Source organism: Leptonychotes weddellii, chromosome 11 (genome assembly GCF_054177405.1).
Source record: "Leptonychotes weddellii isolate Sample4059 chromosome 11, ASM5417740v2, whole genome shotgun sequence".
NCBI lineage: Eukaryota > Metazoa > Chordata > Mammalia > Carnivora > Phocidae > Leptonychotes > Leptonychotes weddellii.
The window spans coordinates 59608104-59631641 of NC_138379.1; the positions used below are offsets into that span (position 1 = coordinate 59608104).

Sequence of the window (23538 nt, forward strand, 5' to 3'; positions counted from 1 at the left end):
CCTCTGTACGTAAGGAATCTCTTCCCCCTAACTGCCCTTAAGATGGTTTCCTTGGTTCTAAGATTTGCAAGTTTTACTATTACATGCCAGGGCATTGGTCTGTTTTCCTTGATCTTGGGAGGGGTCCTCTCTGCCTCTAGGACAAGAATGTTTGCTTCATTCCCCAGATTAGGGAAGTTCTTAGCTACAATTTGCTCAACTATATCTTCTAGTCCTCGCTCTCTCTCCACCCCTCAGGGATCCCAATAATTCTGACTCTGGAATGTTTCATGGCATTACTTATTTCTCTAATTCTGTTTTCATGGGTTATAAGCTGTTTTTCCCAGGCCTCCTCTTTTTCCTTCTTTTCTACCAAATGGTCTTCTAGGTCACTAATGCATTCTTCTGCCTTGTTTACCCTAGCTGTTAGAATATATATATATATATACCTAGATTAGATATATTAGATATATATTATATTGTATATCTAGATTAGATTGCATCTCATTGATAGCATTTTTTAAGTTTTGCCAGTTGAGCTTTCATTTCTGCCCTCAGAGACTCTATGTTGCCATTAATTGATTTCTCCTTTCTAGCTATTGTCTTCATAACTGTTACCCTCAAGTCCATTTCTGACATCTTGGTTATATCTGTATGCATTTGTGTTTTTTTTTTTTGTTGTTGTTGTTGTTGTTGTTTTTAAAGATTTTACTTATTTATTTGAGAGAGAGAGCATGGGGGGGAGGGTCAGAGGGAGAAGCAGACTCCCCGCCGAGCAGGGAGCCCGATGTGGGACTCGATTCCGGGTCTCCAGGATCATGACCTGAGCCAAAGGCAGTTGCCCAACCAACTGAGCCACCCAGGTGCCCTATCTGTATCCATTTGTAAATCTGTGGAAGAAGTCACAATCTCTGAGTTGTTCCTATTTTGGGGTTCCTCCTCCTAGTCATTCTGTTAAGGGTTGGTTGAGGGAAATACAGAGTCCAAATTATTGACCACAACCCAAGCAAGATGCACCTGTTTTGTAGGGACCTTAGGATTGTCAGCCTTTTGTTCTCCCAGCCTGTCTTCTTGGGGAGGGGCCTGCCATGCTTTTACTCAGGCAACCCTGTTTGGGCAGTTGCCCTGCCCCCTGTGGGCGGGGAATGGACTCAGTGAAAAACGGTTTTTGGGGGCTTTTTTCCTCTCATGGCTTTCCCTGGCAGGTTTCCACATCTCTTCCAAGAGTCAGAGCAGAAGAGGCCGTTTCCAACCCTCTGCCTCAGAGCAGAGAGATCGCAGTCTGTTCTTCAGTGAGCTCTCCAGGCCACACTATCTCCATTTCTGTCTGTGCTGCTATAAACTGCAGTGTCCTGGGTTGTGCGCCCCTCAGCAGTGCTCCCAGTCCTTGCCTCCAGGTTGGGGCACGTCTCTGCCCTTTGTGCTTATAAAACCACAAGCTGCCCCCAATTCGCACATGCAGTCCCGCAGCTCCAGGTTTCCAACCCGGGCGCTGCCCTAAAGTCCTTTCCCCGCTGCCACCAGTCTGCGAGTTTGTGCCCCGTCCCCAGCACGGGAGGCTATCACTCACCAGCGGTGTAGGATCCCCACGGCCAGGCTCCCTCCTGCTGCCATTTATCCTCCGATATCTGCCATGGAATCACAGCTCCCCACTTCATACCTCAAAACCAACTGCCTGCAATATTCTGTTTTTGGAGATCCAGATCTATATTCTTACATCTCAGGCTGATTTTGTGGGTGTTCAAGTGGTCTGGTAGATATCCAGCTCCATTCTGGAACTGGTTGGAATAGGGTCCCCTACTCCTCCGCCATCTTTTTTGTCCTCCTCTCCTGCAAACTCTTTACAAAATTCTGATCCTTTCTATAAAGACCAAAAGAACCTTGAATGAATCCTAACAGATAAAATGAGTTATTTGTAAAGAAATAAAAATGAAGCTGACCTCACTTTTCTCTGTAAAACCAAATGTCTGAAGTTTAATGGATACCTATCTTTACATTTTGATGGCAAAAGCTTCAGACATTAAAAGTTTATGGAAAACAAATTTTGTTTCTATCAGTCAGGATCACAATTACTATTCCCTCCTTGCTTTTGTCTGTTTCACATTAGAGATTTCTTCAAGTATTGTGTGATCTTGGTGCACGCACACCTCAACTTGAATTATTAAAAAGCTTATTGGAAAACCTGAGCACCTGGGAGGGGCCTGTAGACTGTAGGCTTAAACATAGGGAGGTCTGAAGAAGCTGTTTCATTTGGAAACACCAGGTTGTTTTCTAGGACTGGTCAGATTTCTCAAAGAAAATTTCCAATCTCCTTCCCAAAAGAAAACAACCAAAACAGCTACTAGAAATCTAGGAGACAAGTGGGAGATGAGAGTTGGTATTTGGGGGCTCCTCTTTCAGTATGTAGATGGGCTTTTTCCCAGTCCCTCCATTTTCAATATATTACTCCCACCATCAACTGTGGGCTTCATCCCTTAATGCAGATGTGCAGGGGCCCTTCTCAGAGAGTGGTCAGTGCTTATGCGGACAGGGCAGCAGAGCCCAGAGAAGACATTCTCTCAGAACTGGCTTAGAGACCTTGGAATTAGACTACTTCTTCAAAAGACTCTTGATTAATCATACTGTTTTCCTTTTTCCCTCCCCATGCACTTCCACAGATAGACTGTGGTATCAGTTACTGAGTCTTCCAGAATTTCTGCAGTATACACTGTGTAGTTTTGTTGATTTCCACTCTTCCTGTTTAGGATTCAGCTTGGTCTGACTTGGTCAGACTGTTACCTTGACCATCCATCCTTCATGTCGCATCTTCCCAGTCATGTTTCTGTCTCTTCTTTCAATCATGTCCTTGTGATTTTATTCATTTAAGATTCCCCTTTTTCACTTATTTGTTTAATCTTAGCAGGAAGTGAAATTAAGTATGCTCTAACCAAATCTATTAATGAATTTATAATTTTAAAGTATGACTAAGATGAATCCTAGTTGGTCATAATTACTTTGCTAATTTTGTTTGCTAAAATTTTATTGAGATTTTTGTATTTTGTCCATAAGTGATATTCCCCTATTGATTTCCTTTCTCATATTGTTTGGGTTTGGTTTTGAAATAGGGTGAATGGGACTCATCAAATTAGCAAAAGCACTGTGTCCCATTTTTATTAACCCCATAAGGGATTAATATGGAAATATGTATTTCCAGATGTTTTGACAAAACAGAACTGTAAAATCACCTGGGAATGTTGCTTTTTTTCAAATACATAGATGTTTTATTACTGATCAAGTTTCTTTAGTAGTTTCAGGGTTTATTTAGATTTTCTATTTCTTATAAAGTCAGTTGTGTTAATTGTATTTTTCCCTAAATGCAAACATTTCATTTAAGACTTTCATTTTTTAAAAAAGGTTTATTTATAAATTTGAGAGAGAGAGAGCATGGGGAGGGGCAGAAGGAGAGGGAGAGACAAACTTCAGCAGACTCCTTGCTGAGCCTGATGAGGGGTTGATATAATGACCCCAAGATCATGACCTGAGCCAACCAAGAGTCAGACACTTAACTTACTGCACCACCCAGGAGCCCCTAAGCCTTTAAATTTTTTTTTTAAGATTTTTTATTTTTTATTAGAGACAGAGAGAGTACAAGCAGGGGGAGCAGTAGGTAGAGGGAGAGGGAGAAGCAGGCTCCACGTGTGGCTTGATCCCAGGACCCTGGAATCATGACTTGGGCCAAAGGCAGCCACTTAACCGACTGAGCCACCCAGGCGCCTCAAGCCTTTAAATTTTTAATGATATTTTTTAATAGAATTCTTCTTATGATTTTGTTTAATGCCCTTGCATCAGTAGTTATGCTACCTTTATAATTTAATAGAGTTACTTTGTGTTTTCTCTTGAGTTTCTTATCAAGCTCCTCAGAAATTTAACTATTTTAGTAGTTCTCCAAAAAAAAGATATTTTTTATTGTTTCATTGTCCTAAAAATCACTAATTGTATTTTTTTCTTCTACTTTCTTTGGCTTCTACTTTTTCTTTTAACTTGAACTGAACACTTAAATTACTAAGTTTTAGTAATACCTCTATTTGTAACGTATATATTTTGAACCACAAATTTTCTTCTTAGAACTATTTTATTCCTGCATCCTCCAAGTTTTGTTACATAACACTTGTGTGTGTGTAATTCTAAGTATATTGTAATTTCTATTTTGATTTCTTCTATAATTTAAATATTGATTAGTATATGCTGTGTGATTTTGGCTTTTTGTAACTAATTACTACTTTTATTGCAATATGGTCAGAAAAGACATTTGTGTAATTTTGTTCACTCAGTATTTGTTGAGATTAAATTTTTGGCCTGGTTGATAGTCTATTAAAATGTTTCATATTGGGGCACCTGGTGGCTCAGTCATTAAGCATCTGCCTTTGGCTCAGGTCATGATCCCAGGGTCCTGGGATCGAGCCCCACATCAGGCTCCCTGCTCAGCAGGAAGCCTGCTTTTCCCTCTCTCACTCCCCCTGCTTGTGTTCCTGCTCTTGCTGTCTCTCTCTCTGTCAAATAAATAAAATCTTTAAAAAAAAATAAAATGTTTCATATTTTATTAAAAAGATGAACTTTGTTGTAATGGTTTCTCAGAAATCCCTGTTATACTTTTGGACATTTCAGCATCAATGTTCAATTCTGGCAGTGCTCATTTCATAAATTTGGGGGAATATAAAAGTACAGAGTGGGGACCTGGATGGCTCAGTTGGTTGAGCGTCCAACTCTTGATTTTGGCTCAGGTCATGATCTTGGGGTCCTGGGATCGGCCCCGCATCGGGCTCTGCACTTGGTGGGTAGTCTGCTTGAAATTCTGTCTCTCCCTCTGCTCCCCACCAACCAAGTGGGCACGTGCTCTCTCTCAAGTAAGTAAATAAATCTTTACCAAAAAAAAAAGTAGAGAATTTATATGTTGCTATAAAGATTTAGAATTAAGCAACATAAATGCTACAATTAAAATTTATATTATCAAATAAGATGGTTCTAAATCAAACTGAGGGTTTCAGGGGGGATGGGTTAGCCCGGTGATGGATATTAAGAAGGGCATGTATTACATGGAGCAGTGGGTGTTATATGCAAACAATGAATCATGGAATACTACATCAAAAACTAATGATGCACTGTATGGTGACTAACAACATAATAAAAAAATATATAAAAAAAAGAAAAAAAAAGATGATGGTTCTAAATGGAAATGAATAGCCTTGAATTCATATGGCATGGGACTGTTCCTTTTATTATCAACAATAGTTTTCTTTATCCTTACAACATCTTTTGGGCTTGAAGTCTATTTTATCTGATAATAATAAAGCTACAGATTTATTTTGGTTAATAATTTCCAGTTTCTTTTCTTCTATTTCAATGTTTTGGTACCTCTACATTTGAGATCTCATTTGGGGCAATGAATAGGTGTATACAAATTCAGAAAAAAAAAATTAGCTTTCTAGTAAATGAATTGGTCTTCCAATCATTAAGTGATAGCTCTTTATCCTTAATAAAACATTTAAAGTCTATATTGTTTGTTATTTAATACTATAGTTCTCCATTTTTAAACCACTCAAATTACTCAATATTGTTATTGATGTTATGGTCAGTGTATTTATAAATTCCCACATCTTTTACCCAGTTGTATTTGCTCAACATTCCATCTTTCTGGATTTTTTTGTTCTCCACAATGATATACATAGTTTAGTCACTCTTTCACTGGGAATCTGTGAATGGTAAATCTTCTCAGTGTTTCCTTCCATGTATCTGTATTTAATTTCATTCTTATATCATAATACATTAAACTATGAAATTGTATGTTTGGGGACTCTTTTCTGTTAGTATTTTTGCATATGTCTTTGTATTGTCTTCTGTACTTAATAATTGCCTAACTTAAAAAAAAATTTTCTGTCTTTTCTACCAGGTTTTTTTTTAAGATTTGTGTTTTGTTTCGATTTTCTTTTGTTTTACTATGATATTTTTGGAAGTCTATTTTATTTGCTCTGCTTGCAGCTCACAGTGCTTCTTAAATAGAGAATTAATGTTGTTCTATAATTCTGTAAAAGTTTCACTCATCTGTAATTATTAATCATCTTTGCAATTTCCCCAAGCCAGGTGGTATGATGTCCCATCCAGCCTGTCCCTGAGAGGCAAACTCTTCACACTGCTGACTGTGCAAATTTCATCTCTCCTTCTTTTATGGGCCTAAGGCCTAATCTCCACCCCTACATAAGTGTGAAAACCTTTTCTGTTAGCTTTAAGTCCATATCTGGATTATTGTCTTCATGGGCACTAAGTGCAACGGATTGATAAATGACCAAAATGGTTTTTGATTCTCTATTCATGTCTGGAACTCAGGACTTCCCTTTCTGCCCTTTTTTCTTTTCTTTCTTCATCTCTCTCATCCTTCTACACTTTCTTTCTTTCTTTTTGACTTCTACCAATTATTTTTTAGATATTTTTCAGAATTTAAATTTATTTTAAACCATGCTGGAACTCTGCCATTTTTCCTTCATATTTCTATAAGTATATATTATATTTATAATCCAAAAAGGAAAAGGAAAATAATCACACATATCCCGAGGAATATAATAAAATAAAGCTTATATCTGACATATTCTCTTAACTTTTCTTAATTTAGATACTAAAATAAAAAAATATGACTTTCATTAAGAAAATAAGTCTGCTAACACAAATCTTGGCTGAAAAGATTCTAAGCCACTAACTAGTGGTGTAGACACATAGGTTGACTGAGGTAGGGTTTAGGCTGTCAGATAAAGAAAATCTCCCCTTTCTTCTGTCTTTCTGACACAGCCCTGATGTCCTTAGCTCACCCTTTGTAGAGTATGACCTTCTTTGGACTTCACATTTAATCATTATACCTCAGTGAACTGAACTGAGTCATACAATTGGCATGAAAGACTATCTGAAAGCTGTCAGTGCTCTGCATATTCCTAGTTTATAAAAAAAGAAAAAACAAAAACAAAAGTGTCATCTCTTGACAGGGTGAAAGAAGGGAATCAGGTTGGTTTTGTAGTCAGGCTATTGAGAAGACACAGTTGAATTGAACTTGTGTATAACATGGCATAGGTGGAAGTTCCTGCTTCTGGGGAAAACTAGCAGAATTTTCCAGAGTTTCTTCTTCCCCAGAACTACTTTGCAAAATAAATTGGATGCAGAGCATTTGCCTCATCTCCAGCTTCTTTCATGGTAACAAAAGGCCAATAAGTTCAGGCTGCTTCAGAGTTGTTTTTCTAGCATGAAGCATATGTTTTCTCTGTGTGTCAATGCCTCTGATCATATGATATAAATATGCCTTTGTGCACAGCAGCAATTTTCAAAGGGCTTTACAAATATCAGATCTTTGAGGAGTAAGTGATCAGAGAGAATGAGGCCTTCTATGCTTGGGAATTTCGTTACAACTATAAAATACTCAGAAGGTCAGGAAGAAGTTTCTTAATCCCTTAGACTGTCTGATCCTCGAACATATGAAATAGAAATATTAGGGTGTAGAATCTTAGTAGCACAAAGATATATTTGTTCCTCAGTTTAATTGTTTATAAATTGAGATAATGTGGGATGAAAAAGAAATTGATAATCTGAAATTCTGTGTAATTCTTTCATATTCATTGTCTAACATTTTTTTAGAACTGCTTAATATAAGGAACAAATTCAATATATATGAATTCCACTTTTTGAATTTTATCTTTTAAGTAATGGCATGCCCTCCAGGAAAGAGATGTGTAAAACACAAAGGGAAAAGGGCATGGAATTTTTGAGGGGCTGAGGATAGAAACCTCTTGTTTTAAAGATATCTAATTTAATTGTCACAGTAATCCTGTTAACTAATTTTATTATCCCTATTTTACATAAATAAATAAACAAATAAAAAACAAAATAAACTGAAGCTCAAAATGAGGTCAATGGCTGGTATAAAACAAAACTTTGGCCTTGAATGATGGACTCCCTTGTTTTAAAGCCAATTTTGGTTTGTTTGTTTGATTTTCCTATGTATCATGATTGACTCTAGATAAAAGGCTATATTATTGACCACTGGATAAAAGGAAGATGTTTGACAAAAGTAATAGAGTTCACATCTAAGTGGTGAAGGGACCAAGCTATAGCAAATGTGCTATCATGGAACTTCCAGGCCCCAGAAGTCTTGCTAATTCCCTTATAGACTTGGCATTATTGATTGACTCTTTCTCACACATGCAATATTTATCATTGATTTAGGCTGACAGCCACTCGAATAGCACAAAATCATTATACTGTGCCCATAATAAGGATTATATATTTTATAATGAGAAAATTTCTACAAAATGTTGGCTTAGTCCTCGATGGTGATGAATCAAGGGCCAACGGTGAAGGAACTGGGTTGTTGTAATGAGGAAGCACTTTTTCTTTGTTTGTCATGACCTTGCTGTATCTCCTTTTCTCTTATTTTCACCTAAAATAATCCTATCCATTTGTCCACATGAGCCCTAATATCTATACACCATGAAGTGTATAGCATGCAGTCTTTAAACTCATCCCTAAATCATGTCAGTTTTTCACACTGCTAGTAGAGAAGTCATATCTTCTCATTAATTCTTTTCAACCATAATCCAATACTTGAAGTCCTAAATGCATCTTGTCATCTCTGTATTTTGCTGCTCCCTTACCTGGGCTATACTCTTTTCCCCTTCACTTGTGTACTCATACGATTCTTCCTTCAAAGCTCAATTCAGGCATCATCTCTCCCCAGGAAGCTGCCTGACAATCTTGTCTCCCCAGGCCCCTTCACAGGTGAGATGGTGAGATATGAGATGGAAAGCATCTCTCCACCATGTTCCCCTAATTCCCTGCACATAAATCCCGACATAGATCTGGTGAGAAGAACAGAGGTATTGTAACTACACTGGTAAGTTCAGACCCTGGATCCATCAGTTCTTAGTTGCATGCCCTTGGGTAAGTCATTCAAACTTTCTCGACTTCATTTCCCATATTGGCAAGATTAGAATAAGCATTTTACTCAGGTTTGCCCTAAGGATGAATGACAGTATGCAAAAGGCACAGAATAGGGTTTATGCTGGATATCATTCCTTTGGTCTCCCGGGTCCATTCTTTGCCTTCTCTACCTCATTCTGCGACACATGAAGCTGACCATAAGAACTGTGTCAATGGGCTCCTTGCCCCTCTGGCTTGAGGTTGGCTTCACTCACAGAGGTGCACAGACATAAAGATCAGAGGGCAGAAGGCAATTGAAGTCAGGGGTCAAGGTATTTAGTCCCCAGATCCTTTTTTGCTTTGTAGCCAGGGGTTGCCTGTATCCTTCTATAAGGCCACAGCTCCTGTCAGCTGGCTTGGTCAATACAGTGACCTTCTCTGTGTTCCAGCAATTGTTCCCTCCCCTTGCCCTTCATGCCCAGGATACTGCGTTATCCCTTGTTCATTTCTTTTAACTCTTCTCCCCAAATTGTAAATAGTTCCTTTATTAAACCCTCCTCAAAAAGCTAGCTTGAGTATGTCAGCTGTTTTCTGCCAGGGCCCTGACAAATATCACATTCAATATTATTAACAATGTGCACTTAACGAACTATTCTGTAATTGTCTCTTGATTTTTCTGAATCCCTTGCCAGTCCATGAACTACTGCAGAGCAGGGACCATGGTTTATTTGTCACTGTTATTCTCTGTTGTCACGTACAATGCTTGGCAAACTATAACCACTCAGTAAATGTTTGTTGATTAATTAGATGAGGGAAGGGATGCATATTATTCTGACTCCTTAAGAGTAGACACTGCCCTTTATTCTTCTGAGCACAGTGCTTCAAAATGGGTGATATAAATACGTATCTGCTATAATGAATGTGCATTTGTCCAGAAATCAGAGTTTAAGATGATTAAAAGGAAAGTTTCAAGGCAAATTATTCTTGGGAACAGTCAACGGACCATCAGGGTAAGTGCCATATGAAACTAGCTTAAAAGAATAAGCAGAACTGACTGAAGTCTGGAGAGGACACAAAAGTTGAGTTTGGGTGAGTATCTTCATAAATCTATACTTAGTTTAATAATCTATGTAATCATTCGGAGAAAAGTGAGTTGAGAAAGGAAGCATTCCATAGATTATTTAGGTAAACATTTTTTCAACTGTTGTCTTGCATTGAACATTACTGTGGCTCATCCATTTGGGAAGATACCACTTGAAGTATAATCACCAGGTTAATTTTTTTTCCCTTCACCATAAGAGGTATGGTAATTATGTTAATTTAGTGGGGGTAGGAATAATTATGGGAATTACATTTTTAACTCTGTTCATCACAGGGATCATTGGGTACCCAGGAACAACTGGAGCAGCTCAGGAAAAGGCAATGGCTTTCAAATGGCCAATTAGAAATTCTGATTTGTAATGGGGGCGCTGATTCAGGATGAAATAGTTTAAACTTTAAGAGACAGGAGATCGAGTTTGTGGATGTACTTTGTTGTCTAAATCTATCAGGACACCTGGGTGGCTCAGTTGGTTAAGCGTCTGCCCTTGGCTCAGGTCATGATCCCAGGATTCCGGAATCGAGTCCCACACTGGGCTCCTTGCTCAGCAGGGAGCCTGCTTCTCCCTCTGCCTGCTGCTTCCCCTGCTATGCTTTCTCTCTCTCTCTCTCTCTGACAAATCAATCAATCAATCTTTGAAAAAGTAGCATCATTCTAACAAACTTTGGCGGTAGACCAGGCAGGCATTATTACTTCCATTTTATAACTGTGGAAGGTTAAAATCAGAGAGGTTAGGTGCTTTGTCTGAAGTCACACAGAACATGGCAGTACCACAACTAATATGAACTAATATGTGGCCCAGTGCTTTCCACCTTACCAGGATGACTCATCCCATCCAGAGTTGACCAGTTGTTTATTGGACTTTATTGTAGACCCATTTATTGTAGGCTTTTTACCCAAAGCTTTTCTTCTAAGAGTTCTATGTGTTTATTTCTTATTATAATGAATTTAACTTATTTATGTTGTTTTTGGCACTTACATGAGATGCTTTTTTTAAAAAAAAAGATTTTATTTATTTATTTGTCAGAGAGAGAGAGAACACAAGCAGGGGGAGCAGCAGGCAGAGGAAGACTCAGACTCCCCACTGAGCAGGGAGCCCAATGCAGGGCTGGATCCCAGGATCCTAAGATCATGACCTGAGCTGAAGGCAGACGCTTAACTGACTGAGCCACCCAGGCATCCCATATAAGATGCTTTTTGATAATAACAGATTATCTTTACTGATAAAACACTTAGGGGTTGCTCATGTCAGCTCTTATTTTGTTTTTGGTTTTTTTTAAAGATTTTACTTATTTATTTGACAGAGGGAGAAAGAGAACACAAGCAGGGGGAGTGGCAGAGGGAGAGGGAAAAGCAGGCTCCCTGCTGAGCAGGGAGCCCAATGTGGGGCTCAATCCCAGGACCCCAGGATCATGACCTGAGCCAAAGGCAGATGCTTAACTGACTGAGCCTCCCAGGTGTCCCTTGGTTTAAGTGTTGATGTCCTCCTAGAGCCACCCTTGTTCTTAAAAGCACACCCAAACCATTGGATGACATTGCTTTTCTGGTGATTTCCCAACCCATTAGCTGCAGAGCCCTTAGGGAAACTAGTTAACATATGGGGTCCTGAATGTTCAATTACAAACCATGTTATGTGTAGACAGAGTAATTTCTGAGACTTAAACATATATACTTAATGTTTTACAAATGCATGTACTCACTGCTATAAAAAAAAATATGAATTTGTATGAGAGAATTATTAAACCAATAGGTTTGTATCATTATTTATGTTTAATAAAAACTGAAAGGGACGCCTGGGTGGCTCAGTCGGTTAAGCGGCTGCCTTCGGCCCAGGTCATGATCCCAGGGTCCTGGGATCGAGTCCCATATCGGGCTCCTTGCTCAGTAGGGAACCTGCTTCTCCCTCTCTCTCCCTCTGCTTGTGCTCTGTCAAATAAATAAAATCTTTAAAAAAAAAAAAACTGAAAGACAATGTACTTTCTCCCAGAGGATCTGCATTATCTATTGATCATTATCTATTGATATGAAAACAAGTGTTTTTTCACTTGCAAAAATGCTGTGCATTTTAGTTCTACATATTGGTTCATTAGCTAGGTTTGCTTTAATGTCATCAGAGGCTGTGCTGTCTTTCAGTGGCCACTCTGCAATTGTGTCTTTGTACTAATCCATTTTATTTTCTTTTTAAGATTTTACTTATTTATTTGAGAGAGAGAGAGTGAGAGAGAGCATGAGAGGGGAGAGGGTTAGAGGGAGAAGCAGACTTCCTGCTGAGCGGGGAGCCTGATGTGGGACTCGATCCTGGGACTCCAGGATCATGACCTGAGCCAAAGGCAGTCGCTTAACCAACTGAGCCAGCCAGGCACCCCCATTTTCTTTATGTGTCTTAAATTATACCCTCTCTTCTTATAATGCAGGTTTTTGTGCACAATGCAGGGATTGTGCACAATCAAGAAATGGACACACAAAGACTAAAACCCTATGCCTTTAGGATAATTTATAGACAGTTTTGGCAACACTTTCTTGGCCTTCAATGCTTTTGCTTTGGCTTTGGTGTTGGCTTTGGGAGGGGCAGGCACTTTCTTTTTCACTTTTGGCACCATCTTCATCTTCAACAGGTTTTGCTCTTTGTTAATGCTGTTTAGATAATTTCTAATAAAAATTTAATTAAAAGTGGGGTATGCCTTAAGCAATAGCTAAACTAGCTTTACACATAGTATTGTGCACAATCAAGAAATGGACACACAAAGATTAAAACCCTATGCCTTTAGGATAATTTATAGACAGTTCAATTGAAGCAAAGAAAATAGGAGTCATTTTGTATCATGGTGACCATGATTTACCTAACACCCAACAGTTTTATGAGAACCAGTTTTGAAGGGAGATTTAGTGTATGATTGAGGTACTCTATCACAAAAGACCACCTTCAAACTGGAGCAGAGGATGGCTAAGTTTCATCTCTACTCTAGAAGCTTAGCAAGGATATGGTCAACATAAAAATAAAATAGAATATCTGAGATTTGGAGTTATACAGATAGATACAGCCTCTGAGATTCCCTAGTAGTTTGATGTTAAGCACTAACCTTAATTTTCTTAACTATAGAGGGCTATAATATGTTCCTTGTAGGCTTGTTATAAGGATTAAATTTTGGAGAGGGTGAAAAAAATTTATATTTAATTTAGCCAGCTGGACTATTTAGATGATCCCACTTTTATTGGCAACACCCAAAACATCATAGGCAGTAGCACGTTGAACATATGCCTTTCTTGTTTCCTTTGGAGCTGATCAGGGTGTTTACCTTGGCCATGTCAATGTGTCATAGAGCTTCTTCAAAGCCTGTTTGATCTGGTGCTTGTTGGCCTTGACATCCAAAATGAACACAAGTGTGTTGTTGTCTTCTATTTTCTTCCTGACTGACTCTGTGGTCAGGGGGGAGCTTGATGACGGCATAGTGGACAAGCTTGTCTCTCCTGGGGGTGCTCTTTCCAGAATATCTGGGCTGCCTTTGGAGATGCAGTGTCTTGGGTCATGGGAAGGTAGGTGACATGCGGATCTTCTTTTTTTTGTGACTCAGGACACCTTTTGGCACCACTTTCTTGGCCTTCAATGCTTTTGCTTTGGCTTTGGTGTTGGCTTTGGGAGGGGCAGGCACTTTCTTTTTCGCTTTTGGCACCATCTTCATGAAAAGTGAAGATAAATTAAAAAAAAAAAGTTGTGTAAAAAGCCTAGCCCAGAGTAGACATTTAGTAAATAATGTTGCATGAAAATGACTGTTGAATAAATCCTAGGTAAATGCTAGTTCTTTCTCTTCAGCTAGGAAGGCCTCTGTCAGGATGTTGGCAAATGTGTCCCTAACTCTCCCTGTCAATATCTCTTCACAGTGGGCCTTCTCACCTTCCCTAGTCTATAATGATATGGCATAATGTGATCTTAAAAGTTCATCCATTAGCCTAAACTGCTATGATTTATTAACTCAGTGTAGTGGATTTATGGTTGCTCATTTTATTATTTAGCTTTTTCTGTATGTTTGAAATATTTTAGAACTTTAAAACACACTTCACAAAATAAGGAAATAAAAGAAGAAGAAATAGATCTATCCATTTATCAATCTATCCATTATCCCTCTAATAAAGTAATATGTAAAGTGCCAGGAACTATACCAGGTACTTGGCATGAAACCATTATTTTTGCCCTCAAAAGACTCATGGTCTAAAGGGGACATGAGACAACTGACAGATCATTACAAGGTATTCTGATGAGTGCAATGCCAAAGGTGAAACCAGGGTATGATGGGAAAATAGAAGAAAGTCCCCACACCCATCCATGGAGGAGTCCTGTAGAAAGCAAAGGCTTAATTGACATCTGGGCTAAATGTGTACAGTGTGACTAGATTATGCAAGCGAATAGAGAGAAGCATTCTCAGTAGGGAAAAGGGCATGTACTAAATTCAGAATTCTAAGGAAAGCAAGACATCTTGGTGTAATGGCAGAAGCTGAGTGTCTTAGAGAATAAGGCTTTAATTAGAGGAAAAGGGCAAAGGAGGATGCTGGTTAGAGAAGAATGGGCAATCTATAATAATGATATCTAATTATATCTAATAAAATAGTTATTTTCTAGCTCTTAAGACTGCAAAGTCCTAGACATAATGAGAATCCTGTAGTGATGAACACCATAAGCACCCAATTTCTGTTTTTTAATAGTAACATTTAACATTTATTGAGTACTTCATACATGTCAGAACTTGTATTGAGTGTTTAACATATATCTTATCATTTAAAACTCGAAAGCAACCTATGTGATAGGGCTGAGTCCACTGAAGCCATGATAAGTGAGATTGTTGAACAAATCATAAGTATTGCCTATGTTTCCCCCTTTATTCTTCCCATGAGGCTTAAGACTAATAACTGGCAGTGCTTGGATAAAAATTCAGTGACTCCAGAGCATCAAATCACAGTTGAGGCCTGTGACTCACACAAATTTGCAACCCCAGGTATCTAGCATAGATTCTTGGACTGAATATTTATTGAATAAATGAATGAGTTACATGTTTTTCCCTTCAATTCTATGCATGCATACACATAAACACAATGATAATAATCATTACACAACTATCATAATATAGGTTAGCTGATGTCTACTAATCAAATACATAAAATTCTAGAAGTCTTCATAATAGTTAAAACAAATAGGTAGGTTATGCTTATAGATTGTTAGGGCCCTGAATCATAATTGTGAAAATTGATAAAGAACAACAATTGAGCAGCTACCCCACCTTCTTGTATAGAATGTATTTCAGAGTAACCAAATAATTGACAAGGAAAAGTTATTCTTTCAAAAGAATCACAGTTAATAAATGCAAATAGAATTACAAAATTCACTATTTTCATAATCTTTTTTTTTTAAGATTTTATTTATTTGACAGAGAGAGATAGTGAGAGCAGGAACACAAGCAGGGGGAGTGGGAGAGGGAGAAGCAGGCTCCCCGCCGAGCAGGGAGCCCAATGTGGCACTTGATCCCAGGACCCTGGGATCATGACCTGAGCCGAAGGCAGACGCTTAACAACTGAGCCACCCAGGCACCCACTATTCTCTTAACCTTTACTAAAATAATGGATATAGGAATTTATTGTCAATGAATGATAAAATTATGAGGTAAAAGTTTGTCAGAGAACTATATAATAGACATGACGGTCTGACATCACCTCAAACTACTGTTCAATTTGTAAAACTAAGATTGGAGTGCCTGGGTGTCTCAGTGGGTTAAGCATCTGCCTTCGGCTCGGGTCACGATCTCAGGGTCCTAGAGTCGAGCCCCACATCGGGCTCTCCACTCAGTGGGAAGTCTGCTTCTCCCTCTCACTCTCCCTCTGTGCTCTCTTTCTCAAATAAATAAATTTAAAAAATCTAAAAAAAAAAAACAAACAAAACTAAGAGTGCAAAAAAGCAGACAACATGTTCCTCTGATGTCTTTGAAAAAGTAGTACATGACAACACCTGTGAAGAAATTCTTAACAAAAACAATAACAAAATTGATCCTGAACCTAATCAAATCTCTAAATCGAATTCCCTAATTATAGAAAATCCAAGAGGTTATTATTGAAAATCCATGAGGTGATAGAAAATACAGGATAAAGAAATGTGTTAGATGATACTACAAGGACAAAACTAGTCATCCTTGAAGAGTGGATAATTCTACTGAACAAAATCCAGTTTCTTCCATAAGTAAGTTTCATTAAAAAAAAAAAAAGATGAGAGGGCGCCTGGGTGGCTCAGTCGATTAAGGGTGGGACTCTTGATTTCGGCTCAGGTCGTGATCTCAGGATCATAAGATTGAGCCCTACATCAGGCTCTGCACTCAGCATGGAGTCTGCTTGTCCCTGTCTCCCTCTCTCTCTCTTTTTCTCTCTCAAATAAATATATAAAAACCTTTTTTAAAGAAAAGATGAGAAATGTAGTTGTTTTTTTTTTTTTAAGGTTTTATTTATTTATTTGACAGAGAGAGACACAGCGAGAGAGGGAACACAAGCAGGGGGAGTGGGAGAGGGAGAAGCAGGCCTCCCACTGAGCAGGGAGCCCAATGCGGGGCTCGATCCCAGGACCCTGGGATCATGACCTGAGCCGAAGGCAGACACTTAACCAACTGAGCCACCCAGGTGCCCAAGAAACATAGATTTTTAAAAACAAGAAATATGTTAACCAAAAGCAATATATAGATCTTGTTTGGATCTTCAGAAAAATATGTTTAAGATGATTAAAGTAGATTGAGCATAGACTTGAAATCAGATGATATTAAGGAATTATTGTTCTTTCTTTTTGTCTGAGATGTTATACTAGTATTGTAGTTATATTTTTAAATCCTTAATTGTTATCTGTGTATACTGAGACATTACAGAGAATCTATGTTATCTGACATTTATTTTAAAATATTAAAGAAGTTTTTTTCTTTTTATGTTGGTGGGACAGAAGAAACAATGCCTACAGAAAGATGAGGGAGGTTAAAGTGTGATGATGGGTCATGCTAATTAATTATATTATTTTTTTTCTGGTTTGAGTATATTTAACTATTTCCATAGTAAAATTTATTTTTGAAATGGTAAATATTCAAATTGAGCTCATTATGTTACTTATATTCAATAAATAATAGCTCCTATTAAAACTGAGAGAAGGTAGGCTAAAAAACGAAGCTGGGGAAGAGGGTTCAAACTATCATCAAATAAATGAGCAAAGACAAATGATCAGAGTAAGGGAAAAGAGCAAAGTTGACTGGCCAAAACCAACGAGTGGGTGAATGATCAGTGCAAACACCAGGAACCAGAGGACAATTGTTTATGACTAGATTAGGCCTTAAAGTCTCAAATTCAGCATGTCTAAAATTGAACCCATACTCAATTTCCACAAACATTTTACCCTCAATCTTTCCTCATTTTAGTTAATGACACAAGCTAGAAACCTAGACGTCAGCCCAAAATCTCTTTCCTCTTCACCTCTCACTCCTTTTGAATTCGTCACCCCTATATCTTTCAAATCCATTCACTCTGTCCTTGTCAGGGATCATCACTCTGGTCCCAAGCCAAATTTCTTGCCCAAGTTACTCCAATAATCGCTAACGGTGATTTCTAGATTTAGTCTTTCTCCCATCCCCATGTCTGTTGTCATCTCAGCAGCTTCAGTGAAATGTTTTCAATTCATGTGTGAGAACATCACAACTCTTGTTCAAATCCATCAAGGACTATGATCTCATCCTTATGTACACCTCCATACTTATATCGCATCTCCACAGTCTTTGGGGTTATAGCTACTTTAATTGTCTTTAGGATCCTTGAACGTGCTATGCTCCTTCCACTTTGGAGCCTTTGCTTGTAATATTCCCTCTGCCTGGGATGCACTCACATCCAGTTGTCCTTTTCACCAAACAGACTTCTAATCTTTCAGATGTCACTTGTAATGTAACTTCTTCCAGAAAACCTTCCTTGACTATGCTTCATGGCTAGATAGGTCCCCCTGCCATCTTCCCTAGTAGCTCTTTTTTTCTTTTATAGTAGCTTTAAAAGTCATTTAACCAGGAAAAAAAAATTAAAATACGGTTATAAATGTTATTTAAAATTACTAAAATTAAAATGTTATTTTAATAGACTATATACTTTATGAGGGTAGAAACCTTTCTGTTGTGTTTACCGTAACATCCCTATCTCTCAGCATATGCCTGATAACTGATAGTCAATAAATATTTGCAGGGTATTTACTAAGTTCTAATTCTGGCTAATAGAGTATTGCATTAGCTTAGGTGTTAACTCATACAAGAATCTCTTAGAATAGGATAGGATACTCTATAATTCTATAAACTAGAGACACCTAGAGAATGTACATCTAGAGGTCAGGGAAGAACCAGTTTAAATGGGGTTTACTATGTAGGAAGTTTGCTTCAACAATAAGACTGTTATACATGTGGGCCAGCGTAGATAGTGTTCTATATTTAAGAGTAATAAAGAGGTCTGTCAAGTTAAAGAAATCACTTTTGTGAAGGCAATTAAGAGGACAAAGTTCATTTTTGCCATTCATCTAAGCATGCTTGGAAGGCTATAAAAAAACAGACCTGGGAGAATAGACACAGAAGTCCAGCGGAGTGAAGGCTTTATAAGTTATTCACTGGGAAGCCTGATAGGGGGGCAAGTGTAAAGCAAAATTCTTAATTAAATTGAACATTAGAAGTTGAATTCTGTCTGCAAGTAGATGGAATAGAATTAGAAAAGGCCACATGTGGTTATAAGTAATACAGAACCAAGACTCCCCAGGAGCAAGAAGCCCTGTGTTAATCTCTTGGTGGCTCTGAAAGGAGGAAGAAAAAAGATTAAGCCTCCTTGTGGAGATCATGTGATGACTTCCTGATCCCAGCCAAAGGCAGCATTTCCATGGAAACTTACTCTTCTCTTCCTCTTCACCCACACACTGCTCCTTCCACCTAAAAAGGCTGCTTTTGAGTCCCAAGAGAGGGATATGGAGGCACCTTGATGTTTTTCTAAATAATGAGACAAACTCCAGCAGAAAGGGGAAGAAAGCAGAGGCGGACACTGCGATGTCACGTGGAAAGTGATGGTCTTCCCCAGAACCCCGCAGCTCGGGGACCAGACACGGCTGCCTTCTTCGGAGCTTTCCCTTGTGCTCGATTGTTCTGTATTGTAGGGGGACCACCCTACTTCACGTATGGAACAGGATAAAGAAGGAAATCTCACAGGGACAACTGTGGTTTGACTACTCTCATCCTCTAATTCTTCAACTCACCCTAGTTTAAAGATTTTTTTTTTTTTATTCATAAGAGACACACAGAGAGAGAGAGAGAGAGGCAGAGGGAGAAGCAGGCTCCCTGCTCAGCGGGACTAGATTAGGGACTCGATCCCAGGATCCTGGGATCATGACCTGTGCCGAAGGCAGATGCTTAACCATCTGAGCCACCCAGGCGCCCCAACTCACCCTAGTTTAAACTACTTAGTTTTTAGGCCCCTTCGTGGACTGGTCCTGGGTTTCATTTCTGCTAGTGTGGGAAGCCTACCTGAATCCAGTTCTCCAGCTCTGCCTCTGTAGTTTCTCCCTGCCTGAAGGATTATCTCCAGTCTCTTTGTCTTTCCAACTTACAGCCACTGCTAAGGTTTTATTCAAGGTTACTGAAAGGTTAGTAAAATTTGAATACTATTATCCAAAACTATGCAATCCTTTTCAGTATCCTCAGTTCACAAAGATGTCCCCTCCATTAAAAGTCTGATGTACATAATATCTATACTGCTCATTTGAAAACTAGCATAAGTGGTAGAATTAGATCTTTATCCATTCATTTCAATTTATCTAGCTTTACTATACACAGAGAAAGAGTTCCTGAATGTAGATGATCAATAAATATCTGCTGAATAAACATAGTGAAGCTATTCATTCACACCCTAAATTGAGAATTCTTTTATAAGACCCTATGGTAGACAAAATTTCAAAACAATTTCTGATTTCTAGAACTTATGGGTGAAACAGCGTGGCTATAGCATTTAAATAAAAAGAGTTTCCTTTGGGATATTAGCTAGTAAAAGTCTCCACAATAAAGCAGACCACCCACCTATCCCATCCGTAGGAATAATCAGAAAATAAATGGTTAGATTGCTAGCAACTAGTCAACTGCATCAAGATAATCAGGGAGACATAGCAGAAAGATTTCTTTTTCTTCAGATACTTCGTATGAAATAAATAAGCTGTAATATAACTAGAGATAAGATATAATCTCTAGGCTCTGAAAAGTATCTCTTTCTGCAAAGCTGAATTCTGCAAATTCTGTGGCCTACTTATGGTCTCAGAAACAACTATTTTGCACCCGTAATCTCTAACATTGCCTAAACTCTCTTAATAAGAGAAGCTCTATTCCTGACACTACCTCCTATTTTCCAATTCAAATCATCATTAATCTCCTAGTCAACTAACTACATTTCCTTAGATCAGGCATTATTATTATTATTATCATTATTATTACCATGTGAATTAAACTATTAATGGTGAATAGTGTTTCTCACTTTAACATAGGCCTGTCCCACTGGTGGGATTCATGCCAACTCCAAAGACAAGTTAGTCATGTGGTTTTCAGAAGATGAAAGCTTAAGATAAAGCCTGAGAGTGTTTGATGCTGGAGGTAGGACTGGTATTATATAGGTCTTAGCCAAAACATGTGATAGTCACTGTAGGGGTAGCTGGAAAGAGAAGTGCGTGGCTCAATTAACTGGCTCAAGCAGATCCGTGAGGACTAGAGGAAGAATGCTCCTGGCTGCTTTGTACTGTCTGCTGTGGAGTTTCCAGACCTCCACTGGTCATTTCCCTCGAGCCTGTGCCTCCTCCAAGAGCCTGATGGAGAAGGAATGCTGCCCACCGTGGAGGGGTGACGGGAGTCCCTGTGGCCAGCTTTCTGGCAGGGGTGCCTGTCAGGACATCGTTCTGTCCAATGCCCCCCTCGGGCCTCAATTCCCCTTCACAGGGGTGGATGACCGGGAGTCTTGGCCCTTGGTCTTTTACAATAGGACCTGCCAGTGCTTTGGCAACTTCATGGGATTCAACTGTGGAAATTGCAGGTTTGGCTTTTGGGGACCAAACTGCACAGAGAAGCGACTTTTGGTGAGAAAAAACATCTTTGATCTGAGTGTCCCAGAGAAGAACAAATTTCTTGCCTACCTTACTTTAGCGAAGCATACCACCAGTCCAGACTATGTCATCCCCACAGGCACCTATGGCCAAATGAATAATGGATCAAACCCCAAGTTTAATGACATCAACATTTATGACCTCTTTGTCTGGATGCATTATTATGTGTCAAGGGACACACTGCTTGGAGGGTCTCAAGTCTGGAGAGACATTGATTTTGCTCATGAAGCCCCAGGTTTCCTGCCTTGGCACAGACTCTTCTTGCTGCTGTGGGAACAAGAAATCCAGAAGCTGACCGGGGATGAGAACTTCACTATTCCATATTGGGATTGGCGAGATGCTAAAAGCTGTGACATTTGCACGGATGAGTACATGGGAGGGCGCAACCCAGCAAACCCTAACTTACTCAGCCCCGCATCCTTCTTCTCCTCGTGGCAGGTAAGGAGTCCTGGACATCCAATATCAGAGCCTAAAAGAACCTTAGCAATTGCTTCTTCAGGCAGGTCTTCATACACCTCCCTCCCCATCTCTCCTGCCAAGAGTAGAAAAGATCCCCTATTAAAAGTCCTCAGCATACCTTGTATTTTTCCTTTATAGCATACTTCACAATTGTAATTACATAAGTATTTGTGTGTTTATTTGTCTAATATCTTCTACCAGGTTCCTACACTCTAATAAATAAAGAGCATCTGGTTCATCACTGTATCTCTCAGCACCTAGGATGGTGCCTGGGAAGTGGTAAGGGCTCATTAAGTATTTGTTGAATGAATGGATGAATGAATATTTAGATGATTAAGTTAATGATCTAGGTCAGTGTTTCTGAAATTTTCTTCACAAAAAATTCATGCAGTGTACAAATTACAAATCCCTGGTCCTAACCCTTAGACCCATTGATCAGAACTTCAGCAGGGTTGGGGGTGGGGTCCTTGGGAAGGCATCACTTACTAAATGTCTATGGTGATTATTATCATCAGGGAAATTTGGGGAATATTAGTGAGAATAAATCTTTTTAAAAAATATGTATCATGACCCTGGGGCCCAAATAGGTAAATAATGAAAACAGCGAATTTACATTGAGCATTTAGCCTGTGTGAAGCCTTGTTGCAAGTGTTTCTGTGTAGTTAACTCAGTTAATACTTTTGCTAACCCTTCACCTTGCTAAGGTTTAAAACATGAGCTATAAAGATAACCTGTACAAGATCACAGGATCACTAGGAACTAGCAGAGACAGGTCAGGCTTGGCTGCCTGACGGCCTATACTATTCCCAAGGACATGACTGCTATGATGTCTTCAGCCAAAGAATCTGGCTTACTCTGTCTCATCTTTTTTCATTAGGCTGCAGAAGAAATTAGCTTTTTTTCTAAATATGTGCAAACTTTAGAGGTACAAGATAAGGGATTGCAATTCTGAAATTTAATTTCTATTTCTCCTATGCTGAATTTTTCACTCTGGATTAGGGGCAAAATGTGACCAAAGAAATATGCTTTTAATAATTTATCATTTTAAAACCATAAGGAGGAAGAAATGTTTTTCTGTCTGTATTCCAGACATTTCTAATACAGCACTTTTGACTAGTAGTGCTTTATGGAACGAAGCCCAATGTTTAAATGGAATGGGAAGAATCTGGCATTCGCGTCTTGCGCTCTGCAGGTTTGGAGTGTGAACGGCTTCCTACCCTCCCCACTAAGTTCACACACCTTCCAAATGGCGCCTATTGAAGCTCATTTAAAAATGGTCATAGTGTCATATCTGGTATCACTAATGTCAGCTATTTACCAAGAAGAATGAGTGTATTTATGCAGGAAAGGCTGGAAAAGATGAGCTTGAAAAAAAAAATCTATTTCAATAAGATTTCAGACCTCCTACCTTAATCTATAAAGTGCAAAACTCTCATCTAGTTCTCTCATCCTCTGTTACTGCTTAAAATACTGTTAAGCGAGGACAGGGATTTTCAGTCCATTATAATGCTTTCCTTAACTGTACAGCCTAGCCTCACTTGACCCAGAAAGCCTGGTGGCTTACCTAAATTACCAAAAATGTTACAACATCCACACGGAAGCTTAATAGACAGATGCTAATTGATATTTGATTACATGAGATATATGCTAGTTGGTATGATTAGAATTATATGTGCATTTTTTTTCTAATCATTTATTGAGGGGAAAGTCCCTCCCCATCCCCTCTTTTTTTTATGATTGTGGCCAATTTTATTTCTAAATAAATCTTTTGGGGTCTAGTGGGTAAACACTGGACTGAAATTATGTCATTAGGTTCCATATTATTCAATGATTAAACTGCTGTGTAGTAATTGGTGTTAAAAATCAAATTCAGAAACAGAGTGAACAAAGACCATTGAAGAAAAACAAG

General features: G+C 38.7%; 1 protein-coding gene and 1 long non-coding RNA gene across 2 annotated transcripts in view; one reads left to right on the top strand and one right to left on the bottom strand.

Moving 5' to 3' along the window:
* The window catches only part of LOC145716251 (uncharacterized), a 57092-nt gene that overhangs the window by 33315 nt on the left and 239 nt on the right, over positions 1-23538 (bottom strand). The window contains exon 2 of the long non-coding RNA XR_014138809.1: positions 21577-21702. This is a non-coding gene — a long non-coding RNA (uncharacterized LOC145716251). The remainder of the gene's footprint in view (positions 1-21576; positions 21703-23538) is intronic.
* TYR (tyrosinase) overlaps positions 20521-23538 on the top strand; it is a 79188-nt gene continuing 76170 nt past the window's right edge. The window contains exon 1 of the mRNA XM_081799008.1: positions 20521-21608. Coding sequence (XP_081655134.1) covers positions 20790-21608 — 819 coding nt within the window. The 5' untranslated portion in view covers positions 20521-20789. The remainder of the gene's footprint in view (positions 21609-23538) is intronic.